Source organism: Bacillus rossius, chromosome 11, assembly GCF_032445375.1.
Source record: "Bacillus rossius redtenbacheri isolate Brsri chromosome 11, Brsri_v3, whole genome shotgun sequence".
Taxonomy (NCBI): Eukaryota; Metazoa; Arthropoda; class Insecta; order Phasmatodea; family Bacillidae; genus Bacillus; species Bacillus rossius.
In genome coordinates, this window is record NC_086338.1 from 44176705 (window position 1) to 44198425 (window position 21721).

The 21721-nt window shown below is 44.5% G+C and overlaps 1 protein-coding gene across 2 annotated transcripts; it reads right to left on the reverse strand.

Moving 5' to 3' along the window:
* Positions 1–216: 216 nt before the first annotated feature.
* LOC134536890 (ADP-ribosylation factor-like protein 2) lies at positions 217–13316 on the reverse strand. Of its 2 annotated transcripts, none has more exons than XM_063376952.1 (5): positions 12936–13316; positions 9079–9189; positions 5607–5769; positions 4845–4925; positions 217–427 (listed from the first exon to the last, which is right to left on the reverse strand). In XM_063376952.1, the coding sequence occupies exons 1-5, from the start codon at positions 12998–13000 to the stop codon at positions 293–295; spliced, it is 555 nt and encodes a 184-aa protein (XP_063233022.1). In that variant the 5' UTR covers positions 13001–13316; the 3' UTR covers positions 217–292. The 2 variants fall into 2 exon arrangements, with proteins under 2 accessions (XP_063233022.1, XP_063233021.1); XM_063376951.1 differs by having other exon boundaries at positions 5607–5793; positions 12936–13255.
* Between the last annotated feature and the right edge of the window lie 8405 nt (positions 13317–21721).

Below are 21721 nucleotides of genomic sequence, written 5' to 3' on the forward strand. Positions count from 1 at the left end.
ATAATCACCAAGAGAGTGGGCAATAAAAGCTTTTATTGATAAGTTTGTATATTTAAATAAAAACCAATGATTATTTAATTGTTATTACTCATTCTCCAAAGTTAAACAGATGGAATGCAAAACACGTTGTTAAATTAGAAAAAAAACATGAGCCTTGTAAGCACTTCCACTAGAACACCAGCAGGGTCATACCAACTCTGAAAGTAATGCAGTAAAAAGAGTACAAAGAGTTTATTTACAATAAATGTCAGGGCTCAGACAGCAGCTCAATCACAGAAACGGAGTCAAGTGGTCAATCAGGCATGAACATTCGCGCTCCGATGTCGCTGACGAGCCAGTCAATGCCTTCGAGCAGGTTCTCTCCCGACATAGCACTGCAGCTGAGGACGTTCCACTGCCGGTTGCTGATCTTCTCCAGTTCCAGTACCTGCCAACACCCAGTGCTGCCGATACTCCAGCTCTGCCGACACTTTGGCAACCGTCCACACTCTAGCCACTGCAGTCACTCCAACAACTGCAGACACTCTCCGGCACCTGCAGACACTCTCCGGCAACTGCCGAAACTCTCCGGCAACTGCCGACACTCTCCGGCAACTGCCGACACTCTCCGGCAACTGCAGGCACTCTCCGGCAACTGCGGGCACTCTCCGGCAACTGCGGGCACTCTCCGGCAACTGCGGGCACTCTCTGGCAACTGCGGGCACTCTCCGGCAACTGCGGACACTCTCCGGCAACTGCACGCACTCTCCGGCAACTGCACACACTCTCCGGCAAATGCGGGCACTCTCCGGCAACTGCGGGCACTCTCCGGCAACTGCGGGCACTCTCCGGCAACTGCGGGCACTCTCCGGCAACTGCGGACACTCTCCGGCAACTGCGGGCACACTCCGGCAACTGCGGGCACTCTCCGGCAACTGCAGGCACTCTCCGGCAACTGCAGGCACTCTCCGGCAACTGCACACACTCTCCGGCAAATGCAGGCACTCTCCGGCAAATGCAGGCACTCTCCGGCAACTGCCCACACTCTCCGGCAACTGCACACACTCTTCAGGAACTGCTGACACTCCAGTAACTGCTGACAGTCCAGCAATTGGCGATACCCAGCAAATGCATACACTGTGAGTGTGATGGTTTGCTTTGGGGCTAGCAATTGTTTATTTAAATTCAATTGCCACACTTTGAGTTAGCTTGCAAGATACACAAACTATGACAAATTTTAAAAGCAGTGTTACTTAACTTATTTTGGAACCAACATTAATTTATTCATGAATATCTAATATTTTTCTAATTGATTTTAACAAACAGGGAAACTTTTTTGCAAACTTTACAGAAATCCATAAAAATTTATGAAAAAAACAAAATTAAAACTATAGAAATATCTCATCGCTAATCTAACAATTCCCCTACATAAAATTTCAGAATCTTTACAAGAGAGTCAAAAAAATCTTATTTTCAAGTACTTATTGTGTGTATTTAATGTAATGGTATTTTTTTATTTTAAAACATTTTGAATACCTTTTAACAGAGCAAGGGTATCCAATTTCTTCGATTACCTCAGTATGGAGCCTACTGCAGTGTCTGCTTTGTGTATTTAGGCAGATCCCAAGGTTTTATTTTTGTGCGATGGTGCTGCTACCTCTAGGATTTTAATTTCCATAAAAATTGTATCGTTGGATGATACAATGTGTTAGAAGCGAAAAGTCAATTTCGTTAAAATTGTCAGACGGTATTGTTTGCTAAGGGACTATATATGGAACCATAATTGTGTGATGTAAAATTTAAAAAAAAAAAAAAAAAAAAATGTCAATACATTTGCTTAAACCAGTATAGTTTTAAGATTGAAAATCGTTGTGTTGATTCAACAGCTTACATACATTAAAAAAAAGTATTTTTAATTTTTTAATCATAATCACAGATTTATTGCATATAAAAATCATGATGTACTATGTTGCAGAAAACTTAACCAAATTTATTATATATATATATATATGTGTGTGTGTGTGTGTGTGTGTGTGTGTGTGTGTCTGTGTATATTTGCGAATAAGTAACAAATAAATAAATTGGTAACAAATTAATTTTTTTTTAATTATTTTATTTTAAATGTTTATTCCAGTAGAGTACCAAATTATTTACGAATATCAAAAGTTGTTCAAATATCTAGCGATCTTTATAGTAATTTGAAGCACACTACAGTTTGTAGCTGCTGATCCCTTTTCAAGCTACATATGTGATTTTTCGATGATCTATTAGCTTGACTTGCCCGTCTATTCATCATGCTTGAAGGACTATGTGCACAATATAATATTTTGTTCATAATTAAGTTCTTGCGCACAAGAACCGCGTTTGATTCTGTTTCACACCATCATACTGCCCGTGTGGCTTCACCTGTCCACGGCCAGGCCGCAAATGTCCCATCGTGCACCTTCGCCGAGAGTTAAAAAATGAAAATCAGACTGCACAAGCATCCACCATGTGACGTCAGTTTCATGTCAGCTCACTTGACTACCAAATTACTTGGTACAAACAGAGTCCGCAACTTACCAAAACAAAATCATACATAACTTATACGTAGAAGCAAAAATAATTTTTCCGAAAATTTTTAAACGCACATGAGACTACACTATAGTATACCCAAGCCAGCGGTTTCTCCCTTGTAATTGGTCATCATCTGCAAGAGAAGCCATTGCCTTATTTGACCAGACCATTCAGGACGCGTTAGCTTCTGCACCGAGTTAGTGTAGACATGTATCTGAAATAAACTCACTCAATCACAAGACACAGACGATGCTTAAGTGTTTCAACTCTCGACTAGATTCAAAATATTTTCGAGAAAAATACATGCCCCTATTTATAAGTCTATAAAAGAGAATAGAATTTAAAAAAAAAAAAAAATAATTAAAAAAAAATAATACAGGGGTACAAATAATTATGCTGGCTAAAAGAGTGAAAGAAAAATTTAAATAGCATTTTAAGGGCAACAGTGGCCTAGGAAACCTAACACTCCAGCCCTGTCGTCACTAGCACCTCCCCAAACTCCAGTGCTGCCAACACTATCGCACCTGAACATTCCAGCGCTACAAACATCACCACCGTACTAAGCAACAATTAACTATGAAAAAAAAGGCACATGTAGACGAGAAAAACATTATCATAAACACTAGATTCAGTTTATTTTTGTGATTGCAGGTCTCCTTGGCAACGATGGCAATACAGGCCAATCAGACAATGAACAAAAACCAGCTAAACATTTCAGCATTCCCTTAAGTGATTTTAGTAAATCACTTCAGTAAATCACAGAAAATAAAAAACATGATAGATGTACTGAGATTTGAATGTAAAATCTACAATATTTTTCTGAAAATAAGCAGTGCACTTTTTTTTGTTGTAAAATTTGTGTTGAAAAAGCATGGTGTCCAAACTACTCAAAAACTTGACAATGCGGAATATCAAAGATTTTCAAGCTCCAAGGTCAATGCACTGTTGGATAGCACACAAGCTAAAAGAAAATTTTCATATGGTAAAAAAATAACTGGTAGCATCTTCAACGGTACCTAGAATGCTGAATTATTTTTACAGGAAATATTTAAGGCATGTAATAATTTTGAATGGTTTTGCTAGTCTGGAATAAAAAAATTAATAGAAAATTGAAATATGATTCTAAGGCCTAGGTATGTTTAAATTTGGTGTGAGGCTTATTCTTATTAAATATTTTTGTTATAGTCTAAATATCAGGGGTGCGAGGCTTTTTCAAGTAATTCTAAATGATAGGCACTTACTTTTCTGTAAAAATATTAATTTTAAACTATAAATAGCATTTTTTTTTTTACTTCTTGTCATGTTTTAGTCATTCTTTAAGAGTGGTGAAGTTAGGTTACATACCTATTAAAAATACTGTGATATTGTGAAAATAATCAATTAAGCTATGTTAGCTACATTAAAAATAAAAATCCTGAGGTATTGCTTGAACAATTGCTTAGGAATGATCAATATAATGTAGCTATCTAAAATAACAAAACATCTTTATGGTTTTTTAGTGTTTTTAATTAATATAACCAACCATTAACATAATTTAAAAGTAAATCTAAAGTAGGTTACCTAACCTAAACATCCATCCACAATATTAAGTGTTTTTAATGAAGCAAACCTAACCTAACCACTAACCAACCATTCTCACATTTTTACTCTTCTTAATGTACGTAACATAACCATTCTTTAAATGGTCAATTGCTGGTAAACTATTTAATGCAGTTTTTTTGGACATACACCATTGCAGTTTGGCACTGTTTGTCATGAAAAAAAAAACTGAAAATAAAATTTTTTTAAAATTATGAAGATGAAAAATTTACAGAAAACTAGACAACCAGCTCAGGTCGGACAGATGGAACCTATGATGAAACTAAACAAGTATTAAAAAAAAGCCAGCAGCTTAGTAATGCAACATAATGGACAAGATCAACAGCCACAATCCACTCGAAATATCTGAAAGCGAGCAACTCAATTGGTGCCAGACTACAGAATGTTCCGAACCATAGAATGCCGGACTATAGACACTACACTGTATATTGATTTTCATTAATAGGCTGTTATTATAAAAATTAACAAGAAATTTTATAAAAAATGTATAACAAAGTTAATATATTTTTTTGCACATTCAATAACTGTTATTTAATTGTAATTGTCAACACTAAGTTATGCAAATGCCAAGTACATGGTTATCACATTGGGAGTACTAACATTTTAAGTAAAACAAAAAAAGTTAATACATTTAAACAACAATTAAAATGGGTTAGTTCTAATCACTCACCAAAACCAGTAGCAACTACAGAAATGTAACAAAGACTTACCTCCTTAATTTCCTCCACACTTAGAGCACCTGCCAAATCCTGTTTGTTGGCCAAAATCAATAAAGAAGCTCCAAACAATTTCTGAAACAAAAAATATTTTATACGTACAACACACACACGTGCATACACTCCAACCCCTACACCAACACAATCAATCTCACTGCTCATTATACACACTCATCTATGTGGATGTGCCATTGCCATGCCTCAAACTAAAAGAAAAAATTTAATCAAATTTTGAAAAACAATTTTGAAAAAAAAATCACTAGAACTAAGGTAACAGAAAGAAACCTAAACCCAAGACACAAATTTTAAGGACATTCAAATTTTGCATCTATTTCACCAATAAAGTTTCGATATGATGGCAAAGATAATAATAATTAATCACAGAATGAGTGGATTAAGATTCGTACGTAAATGAGGCATCAACGATTCGGCAGCCGTTGCCACGGAGACAAGTAAAGCGTAAAAAAATGTAACTGCCATTGCCAGGTGACAAAAAATAAGGCATCACCAAACCATGCAACAGCTGTTGCCATGAAGATTATAGAAAAAAATGTGTTTAAAAATGAAGAAAAAAAAAAAGTATATTTAAAAGGAACTAAGATGAATTTGTGGAAATTCTCTTTTAGATGAAAACATAACCCCCCCCCCCCCTCCAACGGGTGAATGCGCCTATCAAATTTCAGGGCTCTAGGCCTCGTCATTTCAGTGCTACGCTAACTGCAGATAACATAGATGTCACTTCCGAACGGGACTAACCTCCGTGTTGACCAGCTCGTGCAGCTCCCGCCGGCAGTCGTCCAGCCGACGCTTGTCCGCACTGTCGACCACCCAGATGAGCCCCTCCGTTGCCTCGAAGTAGTTCCTCCAGTACGAGCGCAGCGACTTCTGCCCGCCCACGTCCCACACGTTCAGCATCACCCTGCCGTGCAGAGCAACACGCGCCCTTCGTGCCGTCACGCACACGAGCTACCCCTCCGCTCGGGGGTTTGTGTGTGTGCAACAGGAACAATGTAGGAAACTTGTAATAGATACGCCAGACAAGTGATGTCAGCAAACCTGTTTACAAGAGAACTTATGGGGAACGAGGTCAGATCCATACACTAGTCGGCTGCGCTTGTGCTGATGGGACTTTTATTCCACCTATGATTATATTTAAGGCGGTGAGGTGGAATGATAGCTTGAAAAACAACAGTCTGCCCAATTCTCTTGTCAGACTTTCCCCAAAGGGTTGGATAAACTCAGAACTGTTTCTTGAGTGGTTCCGTTTTTTTTATTAGTTCTATTTCTGATGCAAGACCAAATGTTCTGTTGATGGATTCCCACAGTGCTCATATCGGACCAGAGGTAATACAAGTTGCTAAAGACAACCAAGTTTATCTTATGACATTCCCTCCTCACACGAGTCATTTGCTACAGCCGCTTGATGTGGGTGTTTACAGGCCTTTGAAGAGCAAATGGTCAAAAGACCTCAATGAATTCATGCTATTGCATCCCAATGACAAGCCTGATCGTTCTAACTTTCATGAGATTCTAGGCCCAGCATTTGTTGAAAGTTTTTCTCCTTCAAATATGGAGAGTAACTAAGTTTTTTTTAATGTGTTTCAAGTGCGTGAGAGTACTGGCATCTAGCGGCGTGGAGCGAAAATGGCTTGAAAGCAATGAAGTAAACTGTCTCGCGCTTCGCCAATGATACTCACTCCACATATGAAACTCAGGATTACTCAATTTCTACATCATCCCCATTGATAATGGCCAATGTAATATTACAAAGCTACCATACAATGTTACTATACATAAGGTACTATTTTCAAATTTGCAAATATAATTGTTTTAAAAAGGCTATGTCAGTTAGGATTGGTCTCGCACAATGATAATTTTCTTTTTTCATTTTATTGTCATTACTATTGTCTAACAGCTGTTTCTGAAATTTCAACACGATACCTCATTTACATTTGTTGTCGTCATTGACATTTTAAACAGATATTCGCTAAGTGTAATATAATGACTATAAAAAGGCTCACTAGTGTTCGTAATTATTATCACTTGAATGACTTCTTGCAACCATTATATTACACTTGCATATCTGTTGAAAATATTAAGGCCCTTACAAAATCAGTCCAGCTCCCAGTTCGGAAAGCTTAACCCGAACTGACAGTTTGGATTGAATAAAGGCCCTCTGCACACACAATCAGTCCAGGTGCTCAGTTCAAACCGAACAGTCCCAATCTGACAGTTTGGACTTAACTGGAGATTTTCCCACACGCGATCAATCCTGTGGTTTCTGTTGCTGTTGGATGTATCATTTCATTGTAGAATATGGAAGAAACTTTGGGTGTGGCAGTTGCAATTATACTTTTGGTCAGAAAAAGTATGAACATAGCAAAGCAACCAAAGGGGAGAACAAAGATGTCTGCCAGGACACCCAGCTCATCAAATGATTGTTTGGACTCACAGTTTGGACTGGAAAGACGCTGTTCCCTCACACGGCCGTTCGGACTGAGGGCTCTCAAGCCCACAGTCAAATTTTATTTAAAGCCATCAGTTCGTCAGTCCGTCAACACCGTCCTTGCACAAACACACATGGCAGTAATGACTTTCCAGATCCAACTGATCAATCCACACTGTCATTTTGGACTGATTGTGTGTGGAGGCCTTTAGTAACAAACAGATGAACAAATCAAAGGGAGGTATCATGTTTTAATTTCCGAAACAGCCCTTAAACAACAGTGATGACGACAAAATTAAAAAATAAACATGGTGTATTAGACCAAGCCTAAGCAAAAAACATAGTACATGCATCCATGACGTACACATAAATCTGTATTTCTTCACATGCAAAGTATCTAAAAACTACAATTTTTATAAGGAAATGTGTCTTCTAAAGAACAATCATAGTTGATTTTGTTAGCTGTAAATTCCTGTAGCATTTTCATGAAGTGCATACACATCAGTAATTATCTCAACTGGCAAGGCTTGTGTGATGAAGTCAAGTCACAGTTGAAGAGTTTTTGAACTAAACAACAGAGAAACAATCTTTTGGCAGGCTACCACCCTCAAATAGGTTTATGGATTAAGTTAAAGGTGCAGCACTAAGTGGTTAATGAAATCAATGTTTAAGCCCTCGGTGTGAGAGAGCTTCCTTCCTCAGTTCCTGTGCGGAGAAAACGGAAGATGGTAGACAGCAGGGTCGCGCCATAGGATATGAAAGAACTCGGCAGTACAAGAGTTAAAGTGTGACCGCGGGACGTAAGTTTTTTTTTTAAATTACTAATAGTACATTTATGGCACTGAGTGATGAACCAATCGTCTATGCTAGTGTGAGAAGCAGCATCTTGAACTGTGTTTATTTAAATTTCGGAAATTTTTTTTTGTGGAAAATAAAAACAAATAATGTTTAAGAAATTATTTTGCTACAATCCGCAACTTAACCTATAAATCAACGAACTATTAAAATTTCAAAGCAACTTTATTATTCAGTGCGCAACATTACCTAAATATTTGTTTTAAATGTTTTCTTTTGGGTTTGTCTACTGGGCCAGTCTGGAATTAATTAGATAAAACACCTATAATACAGCTACAATAAAGAATTACTCAGTTTAAAATCTGTTCTGTTACTATGAATGAAACTACTGACATAAATGATGCTGCTCTGTTACTAATAATAGAGGAATTGTTAATAACATTTGTATTACTGAAGAACTAGCATGCATGCGACCATTAAAGGGGACGTCAAAAGGTTCAGATATTATTCATGAATTTCACTAATGCCTATCAACTTAAAAAGTACCCATAACAAGTACATGTATGCAATATTATGTCGGATAAGGCACCAAATATGAAAAAAAATTCTGGTTTCGTTGGTATATTTAACAAAACATAACCTGAAAACAAAGTTGTATTTCTTCACTGTCTCATACATAATGACAGTATGTAAACCTGCCCTAGACATGAAACATTAGCTCAATGTCATCATTTAAGGCTTAAATAATATTTTATCTCAAGCACTTCCTCACAATTTTTTTAAGTTTCTTGACTCAATGCAGTCCGAATACACTGATGTACTCCACTACACCAAATACCTTATTAATAATTATCTGCTTTTCATTTTCTTTCATATACTAAGGTGGACATGCCCTACTTTAAATATTTAATCTTGGCATGAAAATGAGTTCCCTCTGACAAGAGGCATCTACCAGTTATGCACAATCAGGTACACACCATCACTCACCCCTTGAACTCAAATGTCTTGATGTTAAACCCCAGCGTTGGGGACACGGAGTCTATCGACTCACCGTTGAACCTCTTCAGTATCGTTGTCTTGCCCGCGTTATCCAGACCTCTGGAATTGCCTCGTTAAGGAATTCTCTTTCAAATTAAGTATAAATATGTTCATTGTGTTTATAGTGAAGTAAGCTGTAAACTGGATGATTGTACCATGCAAATGCATTTATAGATACATTTATTAATAAGTATAATGTATTGCCGTCCGCCGCGGTCTCGTGTTCGAGGTCGGGCGCAGGTCCTAGCGGGGTGGCTGGCTTTCTTAGAGATTTCTGTTCCGGGAGGGCGCCAGGCTAGCTCGGTGTCTAACCGTGTGATGGTCGTGGGTTCGTTCCCCCAGCGTGGTCCGCTAGAACCGTCGGCGGTGATGGAATTTGTTTCCTGATTAGGTTGGGTTGTTTAGGTTAATTTACATACACTGTTCTGGTTGTTCTACGGGTCGCACGTCGCGCACGGGAGGTGCGGGGTGGACTTTTTATTGTTCACGATTTACACTGGTTCATTACATTGGGCGCGAGTTTTACTCGGCTGTACATGACTGCCAATGAGGCGTCGGAACACGTAGAAGTTTTGATTACACTATTATTACAATTACACTTGATAAAACGGCACTCTGTGGTGCTTTTACGTACACGATTACACTGCACACGTTATCTGAGAGGGACACCTGCGTGCCTCTACGTGTGTTTACTTATTAAGTCCTCACGCCAGTCGCAGTCGAGGGAGAGCGTTCGATTAGCATCGGCTAATCTCGTAATCGGTAACTCGCGACGTGCGGGCCCACCTGTGTGGACCGCGGCTCGCTACTAAATTAAAAACACGTTTAAGCTTGGATGTAGCCTGTGCCTGTGCACTGGGCAATTAACTAAAGTTCTGGGGTGGCGGGAGACGGCCCGTACCGTATACTGCACGGCCCCATGTAATGCTTTGTGTGGGGCGTGTTAAATTGACGCGGCTGGGTTAGGCCCTACACCGGAAAAGGACCGGGCGCACACGGGGAGTACTTAAAAAAAGGTTTTGGTTGTGACTATAATTACCAGATGGACGTTCGGTGAAACAAAGAGATGCTGGCTCCCCGTGGGACGTGCGTCCGTCCCGGTCCGTGAGTCGCGCTGTACTGGCGTGCAGCCCTGGCGCGAGGGGAGGGGTGAGCTCCCTGTCGCGCCAGAGTTTCTAAAGTTCCGTTATTCGTAAAAATCTATATAATTAACTAATTTTAAGTGGCTCTAAATTCACATAATAAAACTTAATGATTAACTTAATATCTATATATGTTTTAGAATTGACATTTAATAAGTTTGTCTAAAATAAGTTTGAATATTAGAGTCAAGCTGGAGACTGTCTGTTTCTTGGTAACTACTCCAGTGGCGAATGATAATGCTAATTTGGGGCGGTTTGCGTTACGTCACACGTTTCACTACTGAATTTAGGCTGAAGGCCGCAAGGGTTGTACTCACAGCTGTTTTAGTAGAAAGCTACACGTGAGTGACCCGGGCACTCCTACGTCGCACTCTATTAATTAGAGGCTTTTGTTTGGTTTTGATTACTTTATTATTGTGTGGGGAATTTTGTAGGCACGGGGAGTGCGTTGCATGCGTAATTAAAATGGTTCGCTATTCTCTACCTTGGGCTGCGGTCCGCTCACTTGACTCAGGTGGGCCATGGCTAGGGGTGCTTTCCGTTAGCGGAGCCGAGTACTGGCGAGTGCAGGTCGGGCTTTGGGGTGGCCTTCGGCCGTACGATGTCAGTATACAAACAAAAAAATGGTTTGCTTGTTACTCTCTAATTAGATCATTTCCACAATTATTTCATCACAATAACAGTTGCTATCAAACAAAAGTGTTACTTTTCATCATTTAACTGATTACAGTAGGCTACTAAAGTATAAGTCTTCTGGAAAAAAAATCTTCAATCTAAAAAATGTTAGGTTCCTGTAAACCAAATTTAGGCATTTAATTATGATGGAGTGGTTATGGCCACATGGCTAACAAAGCAAGCATTCCAAGTTCAGTGTGACTTTCATTATTTTTATCTGGTGTGATAATTGGGTAGTCTTGGGGCTTTTTCTGAAAAATCACAATAAAATAAAAAACATAGTATTGAGTGCTTCTGATCTTATTAAATTATCCTCTATGAGCATGTTTTTTTAACATTGATTAATTTTTACTCTCATTTTAGTATGCAACAGACTAAATCTGATTCACTAAGCTCACTACATTGACAGCATTCAAAGAGCACACCTGTTAATCTGCAGCATTTTATCACTGATTATACTAATTCACCTAACTAGTATTGTAGCAAATGCACAAACAAAAAATGCTTTGACAGGTTAAGTAAGAGTCGTTAGCAGCACAAAAACATAAAATTATAAGAATTTAAAATTAAATTAATTTGATCTCAGTAAACCATCTAAGCTACACAATTAACAATAAGAATTACCATATAAAAAAAATTCAAAATAAGGTAAACAAGTAATTTAACATATTTTCATATACAGTCATGTCACAAAATGACTGTTTATTATACCCCATTCAACAGTTGGTAGTGCATTCTGTTTTTTTTTTTTCATTCTGCTGTTTTACTCACCTAATTTAACAGCATTAATTTGTTCAGTGAATGTTCTGTATCACGTATCTAGGTTTATCCCTTGTTCCTGAAGGCATGATCCTACACATTGATCCTGTGGTACGTGATGCTAGCTGTTTTAATTTAAAATGTTGAACGATCATGGACGTAACAAAAAACTTTGGTTATAACAATTAATTATGATCATAAAAAGTTGTTGAAAAAATTTAATTTACACAAGACCTGACATAATTTATTTGTATTGTGATATTTGACTTTTAGATATGTCCAGGATATTTCAATGTACTAAATTAGGATCAATATACAGGATCATGGGTAAACTTGGATATATGATACAGAATAATTACCAATTGTTCAGAGAATTCAAAAAAGTAGTATAGGTTTAAGGTCAATAATCCAACATCGCAGCTTTTTAGAACGAAAAAGAAAAAATTGGAAAACATGGTTTCACACACTACACATGTCCCTAAATTTACCCTGAAGGGATGGTTTCTTAATTCCTACTGGTTTAAAGCTTACATTACAACCGTAAGTGGAATAATTTTTTTTTTACAATTTCTTTCATATGCAGGATCTTCCAACATAATAAATTAAAACAGCAAGCATCATGTACTACAGGATCAGGCCAAAAGGATCATGCCATCAGGATCAAGCCTTCAGGATCAAGGGATAAACTGGAATACATGCAACACAACCATATCAAACACAGAATATACAACGGCTGTAATCAAAAGAATTCGTTGGAAAGACTGTAAAATTCAATTCAACTTGTCAGCTACTTTAGTGCACAGCACGTATTCTTCACAGAAAATTAATGACTTTATAAATTCTATTCTAATTTTTGCCTAAAAGAACAGGCATTGTATTGTAAGATATAAAAATTTAGGTTTCTTCACAAACCAGTAGGAATTACGAAACCATCCCTTTAAGGTAAATTAAGGGACGTGTGAAATGTATAAATATCATGTTTTCCGATTTTTTTTCTTCCCGTTCTAAAAAGTCGCGATATCCAAGTACCTATTACCGTCCATTTTTTACTACATAATTTATAAAACCTTAAAATGTTTTTGCTAAAATATATGTTTTAAAACTCAAATACGTTATGTAAATAACATACTTCGTACAATGTCATGAACAGAATAGAGGCTAAATTTGTCAAGTGATAATAATATATAAATAAATTTATTTTTGTATTCACATCTACTTCAACAAGGATACAACATCAAAATTCTCATTTCCTTTTCTCTCTGCTTCATCTTCCTTATAATTGTCAGAAGACCCATTTTGACAATTTAATGAAATTTCTGTTTCCTTAAACAACTACAGTAACGACAATAATTCAGTTCACATTAAGAAAATTAACTGATTTCAAAATAAGAACAAAAACAAACATGTCGCCAACTGTAAAATAAAATAATTGAGGGCATAAAACGTACCAATGTCAAAAAAAATTTTAAACAAAGCTTTTCCACTATGGATTTGCAAAATCTGCAAAATACCCGCGTTCAACTAAATACTTTATATTGATTTATTAAAGCATCCAGCAGTATTTATCTTTGTATATAGTTGTACAAAATCACAGCAAAAGACCAGTTTCCGTTACTTACAAGAAGATAAGCGAAACTTTTCCGTGGGAGAGCTTTCCGTATTATTAAAATTGTTTGATGTATGTAAGTCATATTGTAAACTATTACCTGTGAAACTTGTTATAGCTGTATGAATTGTGTTATAAAAAATAATGTGTCATATTATGCCAAAGTGACGTGTATAGTTCTAAAACAGAACTGTGCTCTCCGGAACATTATAAAAATAAATAAACAAATAAAAATAACTCATCTGAAAGCCACACACGCTTAAATATTGCATTTTAAATTGCGTCTACAATATTTATGAAACAATATTGTTTTTCCATTACGTACAGCCTCGTTGACGCTATTTTTTTTTTATTTGAGACCGTTTTGGAACATTGCTGCTCAGTACGACAGTGTATGTAAGTGCATTTTTGAGTGTGTCGCGAACATTCTTTATTTAAGTATATTTTGTATTATACAGTTTCAAGCGGATTTTGTTTTGTAATGTTTCGTGATAAAATATAGCCTATATTTTGTGTAAATTCTTCATTGCCCAAGGATATAGTGAGAGTTTGGCACGCATTTGTTCGTCACACAGCTAAAAGGTTAGCAGTGCAGGACAGTGGGAGCTCGGTAGTTCCAGTGAAATTCGTCACTTTCTGATGTAGGTAAGCTTTACGATGGAGTTTGCAGACGTCACACAGTTATTTAGTCGCCAATCTGTTTCACCATAGAGCTGGATACAACTGTGCCGCAGATTGTGTTGTACATAAATGTGGAAACCCATAGTGCAGCGCTGTCTGTTTGACCTACAAACATACATGTTTAAATGGTTTTGTCTGTAATAATAAATAAGTTGACAGCCCTAAGAATTGCATGGTTATTCGTGGCGTGCCTGGTGGCCCATAACCAGGCCTTACTCATAAATACTACTTAGGTGTTCCTGGTGTTCAACAACCAGGATTTGTGCATTGGTCAGTTTCACGCAGGTTTGTCACACTCAAGACCTTTACTATATTGGAAGCCCCACTCCCTGAAACATCTCTCTCTCTCTCTCTCTCTCTCTCTCTCTCTCTACCCTTGTGCTCTATCGTGAGCTGGTGCACAATCTTACCCTATTTTCACCAGAACACTTCGAACCCAACATCACCTTCCAAAGGACAGTGACACAACAGCCATTATGAGGAGTCACCTGAACTTGCTCATAAATACAAACTTGCAGTATTAAATATAAAATGAAGTTTTCAACTAAATTTTAATAAACAATTGTGGTTTCCACTAAATGATTACAATTATACATGCCGTCACCCGACCTCTGTGAAAGGTCCGGGGGGTACCTGACGGGCGCTACGGGCGTCGCGATGCTCTTGTTGTCCAGAGGGGCGCCAGGCTAGCGGGCTGCTAGGCCGTTGATGTTGGGCCATGGGTACTCTGCCCCCGCGTGCTCCGCCAGGTACACGGCTTGAATCTAACCTGAATGGGTTCTCCCTTGACTGAGAAGGCCGTTCGGCCGTGTGGAGGACGGGAGATTACGGAAAATGATCGTATACGAGTTGGTGATAATACATTTAATTTGGGAGTTTCACCGGGGGTCCATGTGGGTACACGGTACGCTCTCCAAGTCCGCTCCGCGGTTCAGTCCCGCTACAAAAATTCTCACCAACACTTGGCGACGTCTAGCGGTTACACAGTTAACAAGAAAAAAACACAACACTACGTGACAATGGTTACCGCGGCAGTCTCGCGGGACGTGGGTCGATGCTCGCTGGAGACGGCCAGCGCCGAAAGTTAACGGGTGCAGGAAAGGGGGGGGGGGGGCTCGATGAGCGGGCTCCTAAGTTCGGCGAAACACTTACGTGAGTGATACGCTACGCAGCGCGGTATCACGATGAAGACGGTTGGGATAGGCCCGGTTCCGCAAAATACGCGCCGAGTCGACGTGGGCAGCGATGAATTAATAAAAAGTTTTAAATTTGAAGATGTAGTACAGAATAAAAATAATCAATGAAAGAAACTTGAATGCTGCCCACGGACACACGTCTGTTCCCGGCGCGGAGTTGTTTGAGACTGCCGAACATGGCTGCCTCGCAAGGAAGAGAAACTTTCTCTTCTTTGTGAGTCGGCGTCAAAAAACTTATAAATTGAATTTACTCTATTAACAGTTAAAACATGTTCCAGGTGCCCAATTAAAATGTAGCACCTGGTAATTGGGTGCTTAAGGCTTAACAATGGTTTTAATGTACTTAATTATTCAAATTGTGACATCAAGTTGGCGACTGTAAATTTACTAACATATTGTCCCACTGCGAATTATTTTAGAGGGATTTCTCCTAGTCTGACTTGATCATAGTCACGGGCATTTTAATTAAGGCCAGTGGCCGCAGTGACTGTTAATGAGGTTTGTTGTCTGCTCCGTGCGTGGTGTACTCGCCTGGAGTGGCTACGATGCACTTATTACATGTCGGGTGATTAGTAATTTCGTACTAATGGCTTTTCGCTTAATTGAATTATGGGTTCGAGCCTCTGGGGTTCCGTACCTTTAAGTTTCATTACGTCTATTGGGGTCACGCCCGAGGCGCTCGCCTGGCTCATTCCGGCTGGGCAAAGGGGCGCGTTCCGAAAACGGGATACGGCACTGGCGGTGCGGAGCACGGGCTTAACGGCCATGGTCGGTACGATGTCATACAATAATATTATACTTCTTTAGGACCATTATGAAAAAAATGATGGGAATAAATTTTTATGATGCGTGTGCAGCATGCAACAAAAATTTATAGGCCGAAAAAATGTTACAAAAAAATTGTATATGTGCTTTTGAAACATACACTTGAGTGATTGATATTGAATACTGGTCCACATGATTAAAAACATTTATTTATTGTGGATATTAGTGAAAGAAATAGTTTTTACAAACTTTTTGAAGTGTATTTTCAAGTGTATTTATAGAAGTGAGGTTATGTTTCTGTATGTATTGACGTCCCTCGGCTTCAGGTCCCCGTTTTCCCGTTGAAATAAATGTCCTGTTATGCCCGTACTGCCCTCGTCGGAGAGGTGTGGGTCCAGGCCAACGTGGCCGGGACCGGGAAAGGCGGGACCTGGAGGGAGAGTGAAGTGATTGCGAGGAATGTTGGTAGGTTGTCGCAAGCAGAACACGGCATTAACGAATTTCACGAGCCGTCTTTTATTAACGCTTATAAAGTCCTGCCGCAGCCTGGCGGAACCGTCGCGGAACAAGTGCCCTACCACGGCGACACGGACTCCCTGATGACGGGGCGGTTCTCAAATACGTTTCGGCGCGAATCGTAAAGTTTATTAATGCTAGGCTGACCCAGTGAGAAAGGGCCCGAAGACGGAACGCTGTACATACGCGGCCCGTTACGTAATGTTCCGTGGACGGCGAAAAGTTCAGAGACTCGTAGCACCACGTTCGCGTTGTAGAAACTGCCCGCTAGACACGTCTCCCGATGACTCGTAAGTTAACAATGCTAAGCTGATTCGCGGTGGCAGCTCAGCTGCCGTGACCGGCTGCGGACTGAGCGAACGTTCAATCCCGAGCGCAACGTGCGCGGCTCGCGGAGCAACGAACACGTCTGTCTCCGCTCGAGACCAGGACGCGACTGCCTCTCCCCGCTCGCCCGCGGGCCGGCGCCCGCGGGTGGCGGGGAGGGAGGGGAAAATCGGCCGGCGTGGGAGAGAGCTCCGTCCCGCGGCGCGCCAGGCTGCAATTACATACTACGGCGAAACACTTCAGAAAAAGTTATTGAATTATTTACAAAGACATACACGAGACATTAATTACACAGCGAACTTGCACAATGAATAATAAATAAAATAAGTTAATTACACACATTCAAATCCCTTAATCGTTTACAAATATATACACACTGAAATAAAAGATAAAGTCACATAGAAAAAACACCCGTTGGCATGCTAGGGCGCACGCGGGTGCGTCCCTGGCCGTCGCACACACTGGGGTTCACTGGGGGGGAAAACAGGCCCCCTCAGGCCCGCGTCGGTGGCCAGGTACGGCCTCTGTATCTGGGAGGGTACGACGACTGTCGTCATATGCCCCCCCTCTCCCGAGGCCGTCCTGGCCCCCGACGCCGACCTAGACCGGCAGCCGCGTCCGCGTCCGGCCACTTGTCTGGTCGTCGGAGCTCGTCACGTCATTCCGTCCGGGTCGGGCAAACTGGGGCAGGAGCTGCATCACGCTGCAGCGTAACCCCCCGTCGGTCGTTTGTCTTACGTCGCGGGGTTTGCGCTGACTCCCCCACTCGTAGTCCCGGAGGTAGTGGGGGGCCGTCTTCTCACGCGTGGACCGGCGCAACGCCGGTCCCCTCCCCGCGTGAGCGGTCATCCTCGGCTCCCCGGAAGGCAAGTCCAGGACCACCTGCTGGGCCCTGTCGACATCGCCCTCCCCACTGAGGAGCCGGACCGTTACCCCGTCTGTCACGTCCTTGCTCACGTCCGTCCCCGTCACCCGCCGTTCCCAGGAGTGGACGTACCTCCGTCCACGTCTCTGGGTAGGCTCCGGCAACGTCACCACTGGTTCACTCAGGTCGAACAGGTCGCCCTGAGCAGTGTTGTCATGTGTTACGTCCTCGATGAGCGGTCCATCAGTGTCGTTGGCGTAGGCGCTGACGTCATCAGGCGGGAGCACCCGGTCCACAAAGCGCTCCAGCTCTGCCATGCTTGCGCCACGCGGACCCCTTCCGCCCCTTCTGACGGGCGTCCGTTCCCCGCCCCCTCTTGCCAGTTGCCAACCACCGTTCCCCTTTTGCTGTCCCCCCGTAGGAGGCTGAGTCGGTGTCGTCGTGGGGGCCCGTCCATGTGTCGTGCCCCAGGTGTCGTCGTCCCTGTCAACGTTCCTGCCAACCCCCCGCAGTGACTTGGGGTGGGCGTGTCCTCGTCGACGTCCCTGATCCGGCTCCGGTGGCGTCACCACGGGGTCACCGAGGTCGACCAGGACTCCTACTGCGACGTTGTCATCGGTCCTGTCCCGTGTGTCGTCGTCCCTGTCAACGTTCCTGCCCACCCCCCGCAGTGACCTGGGGTGGGCGTGTCCTCGTCGACGTCCCTGATCCGGCTCCGGTGGCGTCACCACGGGGTCACCGAGGTCGACCAGGACTCCTACTGCGACGTTGTCATCGGTCCTGTCCCGTGTGTCGTCGTCCCTGTCAACGTTCCTGCCCACCCCCCGCAGTGACCTGGGGTGGGCGTGTCCCCGTCGACGTCCCTGATCCGGCTCCGGTGGCGTCACCACGGGGTCACCGAGGTCGACCAGGACCCCTACTGCGACGTTGTCATCGGTCCTGTCCCGTGTGTCGTCGTCCCTGTCAACGTTCCTGCCCACCCCCCGCAGTGACCTGGGGTGGGCGTGTCCCCGTCGACGTCCCTGATCCGGCTCCGGTGGCGTCACCACGGGGTCATCGAGGTCGACCAGGACTCCTACTGCGACGTTGTCATCGGTCCCGTCCCGTGTGTCGTCGTCCCTGTCAACGTCCCTGCCAACCCCCCCCAGTGACCTGGGGTGGGCGTGTCCCCGTCGACGTCCCAGGTCCGGCTCCGGCGGTACCACCACAGGGGCGCCGAGGTCGGCCAGTACACCTTCGGTGACGTCATCCTCGGCCTCGTCACCGTCCACTGGTCCGCTGTCGTCGTGGTCGTACTCGTCGTGCGGGTCGCCTATCAGTCGAATGTCGTCCCTGTGCACCTTAGTTGTCCGTCCGTCGGCGCGACGCACGAGGTACGAGGTGGTGCCCAGTCTGTCTACGATCTCCTGTGGCCCCGCCCACTTAGGAGCCAGACTGGCGCAAAAGCCCCGCTCGCCAGCCGACAGGTGATGACACTTAACAAACACCTGCTGGCCAGGCTCTAGTCGTGCTGGGGGCTGGTGCGTCTGCGGCGTACGTCTAGTCAGGTAGTCAGCTTGGCGACGTCGGGCGTCTTCGCGCAGATCGTCCGTGGTCATGTTGTGCAAGTCGGGGGTTGCGCGCGCTTCCCCGGGCAGGGCGAGGTTCCGGCCCTGCACCAGTTCAGCGGGGGAATGGCCCGTGACCGCGTTCGTCCGACGGCGCAGGCAAAACAGCAGCGTCGGCAGGTGCAGGTCCCACTTGGTGTGGTCCTCGTCCAACCGGATGCGCAGCTGAGTTTTAATGTCCTGATTCCGCCTTTCGGTCGGATTCGCGCGCGGATGGTAGGTGGGCGTCGTGTGATGCTCCACCCCCCAACCCGCGCAGGACACTCGCCAGCTTCTCCCCGTGAACTGCACCCCGTTGTCCGTCAGCAGGACCGCGGGGTACCCGTATCGCGGGAAGAACTCGCGCTCGAGCAGGGCAATCACGGTGCCGGCCTTCACGTTTGGTACTGCGAACGCCTCCGCCCAGCGGGTGAAGACATCCGTGACCACAACAATGAATCGCCGACCACGGGACGTGCGAGGATACGGCCCCATAATATCCACCGCCACAGTGTGGAAGGGATTCCGGGGCCGTCGTGGGACCTGCTGCTCCTTGCCGTCGGGTCGCCTGGACTTCCGCTCCTGGCAACGCAGGCAGGCCCGCACGTAGCGTCTTACTTCTGCCGCGTCGCCAGGCCAGCGGAACGTCCGTCTGACCTCACGCAGCGTCTGCTCCGCGCCCGGGTGTCCCGCCAGGGGGTGGTCATGCAGGTAGCTCAGGACCCAGCGCCTGGCCTCGGGCGGCACGTGGGTCCGCCACCCGCTCGACCTGTGAGCCCCCCTGGTCTGGAGCACCCCGTTCAGGCTCCGGCAGCCCGGTATCACCCCCTCCCCACACTCTGTCAGTCGGGTCCGGGTGTCGGGGTCCCGGAGTTGCGCCGCGTGGACCCACGTCAGCAGGTCAGTCATAGTCTCGGGTCGCGCGTCAGGTGCAGGAGCAGTGGGGCTTGTCAGCGCGTACAACGCGCACGGTCGCGGCACCGAGTCCTCTACCCCGCGCTCACGCTCAGGGAGGAGCACTTCCTCCCAGCCCTGGTCGTCGTGGAACTCATTCTCAGGGTCCGGATTCCGGGACAACTCGTCGGCCAACTGATTTTCACGTCCAGGAATGTGCTCGACCGTGAACGAGAATTCCTGGATCAGCATGGCCCACCGAGTGAACTTAGACTTCCGGCCCTGAGCGGAGTCCAACCAGCGGAGGCATTGGCTGTCGGTTCTCAGCGTGAATGAGCGGCCCTCGACGTGGTGACGGTACCTCTGTAGGGCCCAGACCACCGCAAGGCACTCTTGCTCATTCACGTGATACTTCCGCTCAGCCTGCCCAAACTTGGCGCTGGCGTACTCGATCACGCGCCTCTCGCCCCGGTCATCCATCTGGTACAACACCGCCCCCATCCCCTCCTGACTCGCATCCGTCTGGATGAAGATGGGGCGGCTGGGCACCAGGCGTGAGAGCGTGTGACAGTTCCTGAACCGGCGCTTCACCTGTCGCAAGGCCTCGTCCGCGGCGGGGGTCCACCGGAACTTAGTCTTCGGCGACAGTAGGTCCGTCATCGGGGCCGTCACCGTGGCGAAGTCGGGGACGAAGGACCGCAGCCAGTTGAGCAGCCCCAGCAGCTTCTGGAGCTGCTTCCTGGTCTTCGGTGCCCCCTTTCCCTCTATTAGCTCCAACTGCTCAGGTCGGGGGCGGCACCCCTCCGCCGTCACTATGTGTCCTAGGAACTCTATTTCCATGGCCCCAATGTGGCATTTCTTTGGGGCGCACGTCAGTCCGTGTCTGGCCATACGTTCTAGCACCAATGCCAGATGGTGCGCGTGTTCCTCCCACGTCCTGGACCAGATGATAACGTCGTCCAGATAGGCACTGGCGAACTCACCAATGTACCCATCCAGAACACGTACCATCAGGGCCTGGAACGTGGCAGGGGCGTCCATGAGACCAAACGGCATGGCGCAGAACTGGTAACGTCGACCGTCTGGTGCCGTAAATGCCGTCTTAGGGCGGTCCTCCAGACATACCGGCACCTGCCAGTAGCCTGATTTTAAGTCTAGTGTCGTGAAAATAGTGGCGTCCCCCAGTCCTGCCAGTGCGTCTGTGATATTGATCTGCGGGGGCGGGGCGGGAATGGTCAGTTTGTTTATCGCCTTGAAGTTTACGCAAAAGCGTAGACTTCCGTCTTTCTTGGTGGCCAGCACCACCCGTGAGTTATACGGGGAGGTGCTGGGTTCCACTACCCCGTCACGTAACATCTCGTCAATTTGAGTCTGTATGGCCTCCCGTTCCCGGATGCCAAATCCGTATACCTTCTCAAAGGGAGGGCGGTGCGGTACCATCGGTATCCGGTGCTCCGTCACGTTTGTCCGTCGTAGCCGGTCCGCGGCCGCAAATACCTGTGCCTGAGAGGTGAGGACATGGTTGATGACATCGACGTACTCCTCTGGAACACCGTGCTGAAGGTCTTCTAGGCGAATGA

What these genes read in the sequence shown, in the direction of transcription:
- LOC134536890 (XM_063376951.1), bottom strand. Translation starts at nt 13,000, where the DNA reads ATGGGTCTTCTGACAATTATAAGGAAGATGAAGCAGAGAGAAAAGGAA. An exon ending in GAAATGAGAATTTTGATGTT is followed by an intron (nt 9,190 to 12,935) that starts GTATCCTTGTTG and finishes AGGCAATTCCAG; the next exon opens with AGGTCTGGATAACGCGGGCA. An exon ending in GTGTGGAGGAAATTAAGGAG is followed by an intron (nt 428 to 4,844) that starts GTAAGTCTTTGT and finishes GGGTGTTGGCAG; the next exon opens with GTACTGGAACTGGAGAAGAT.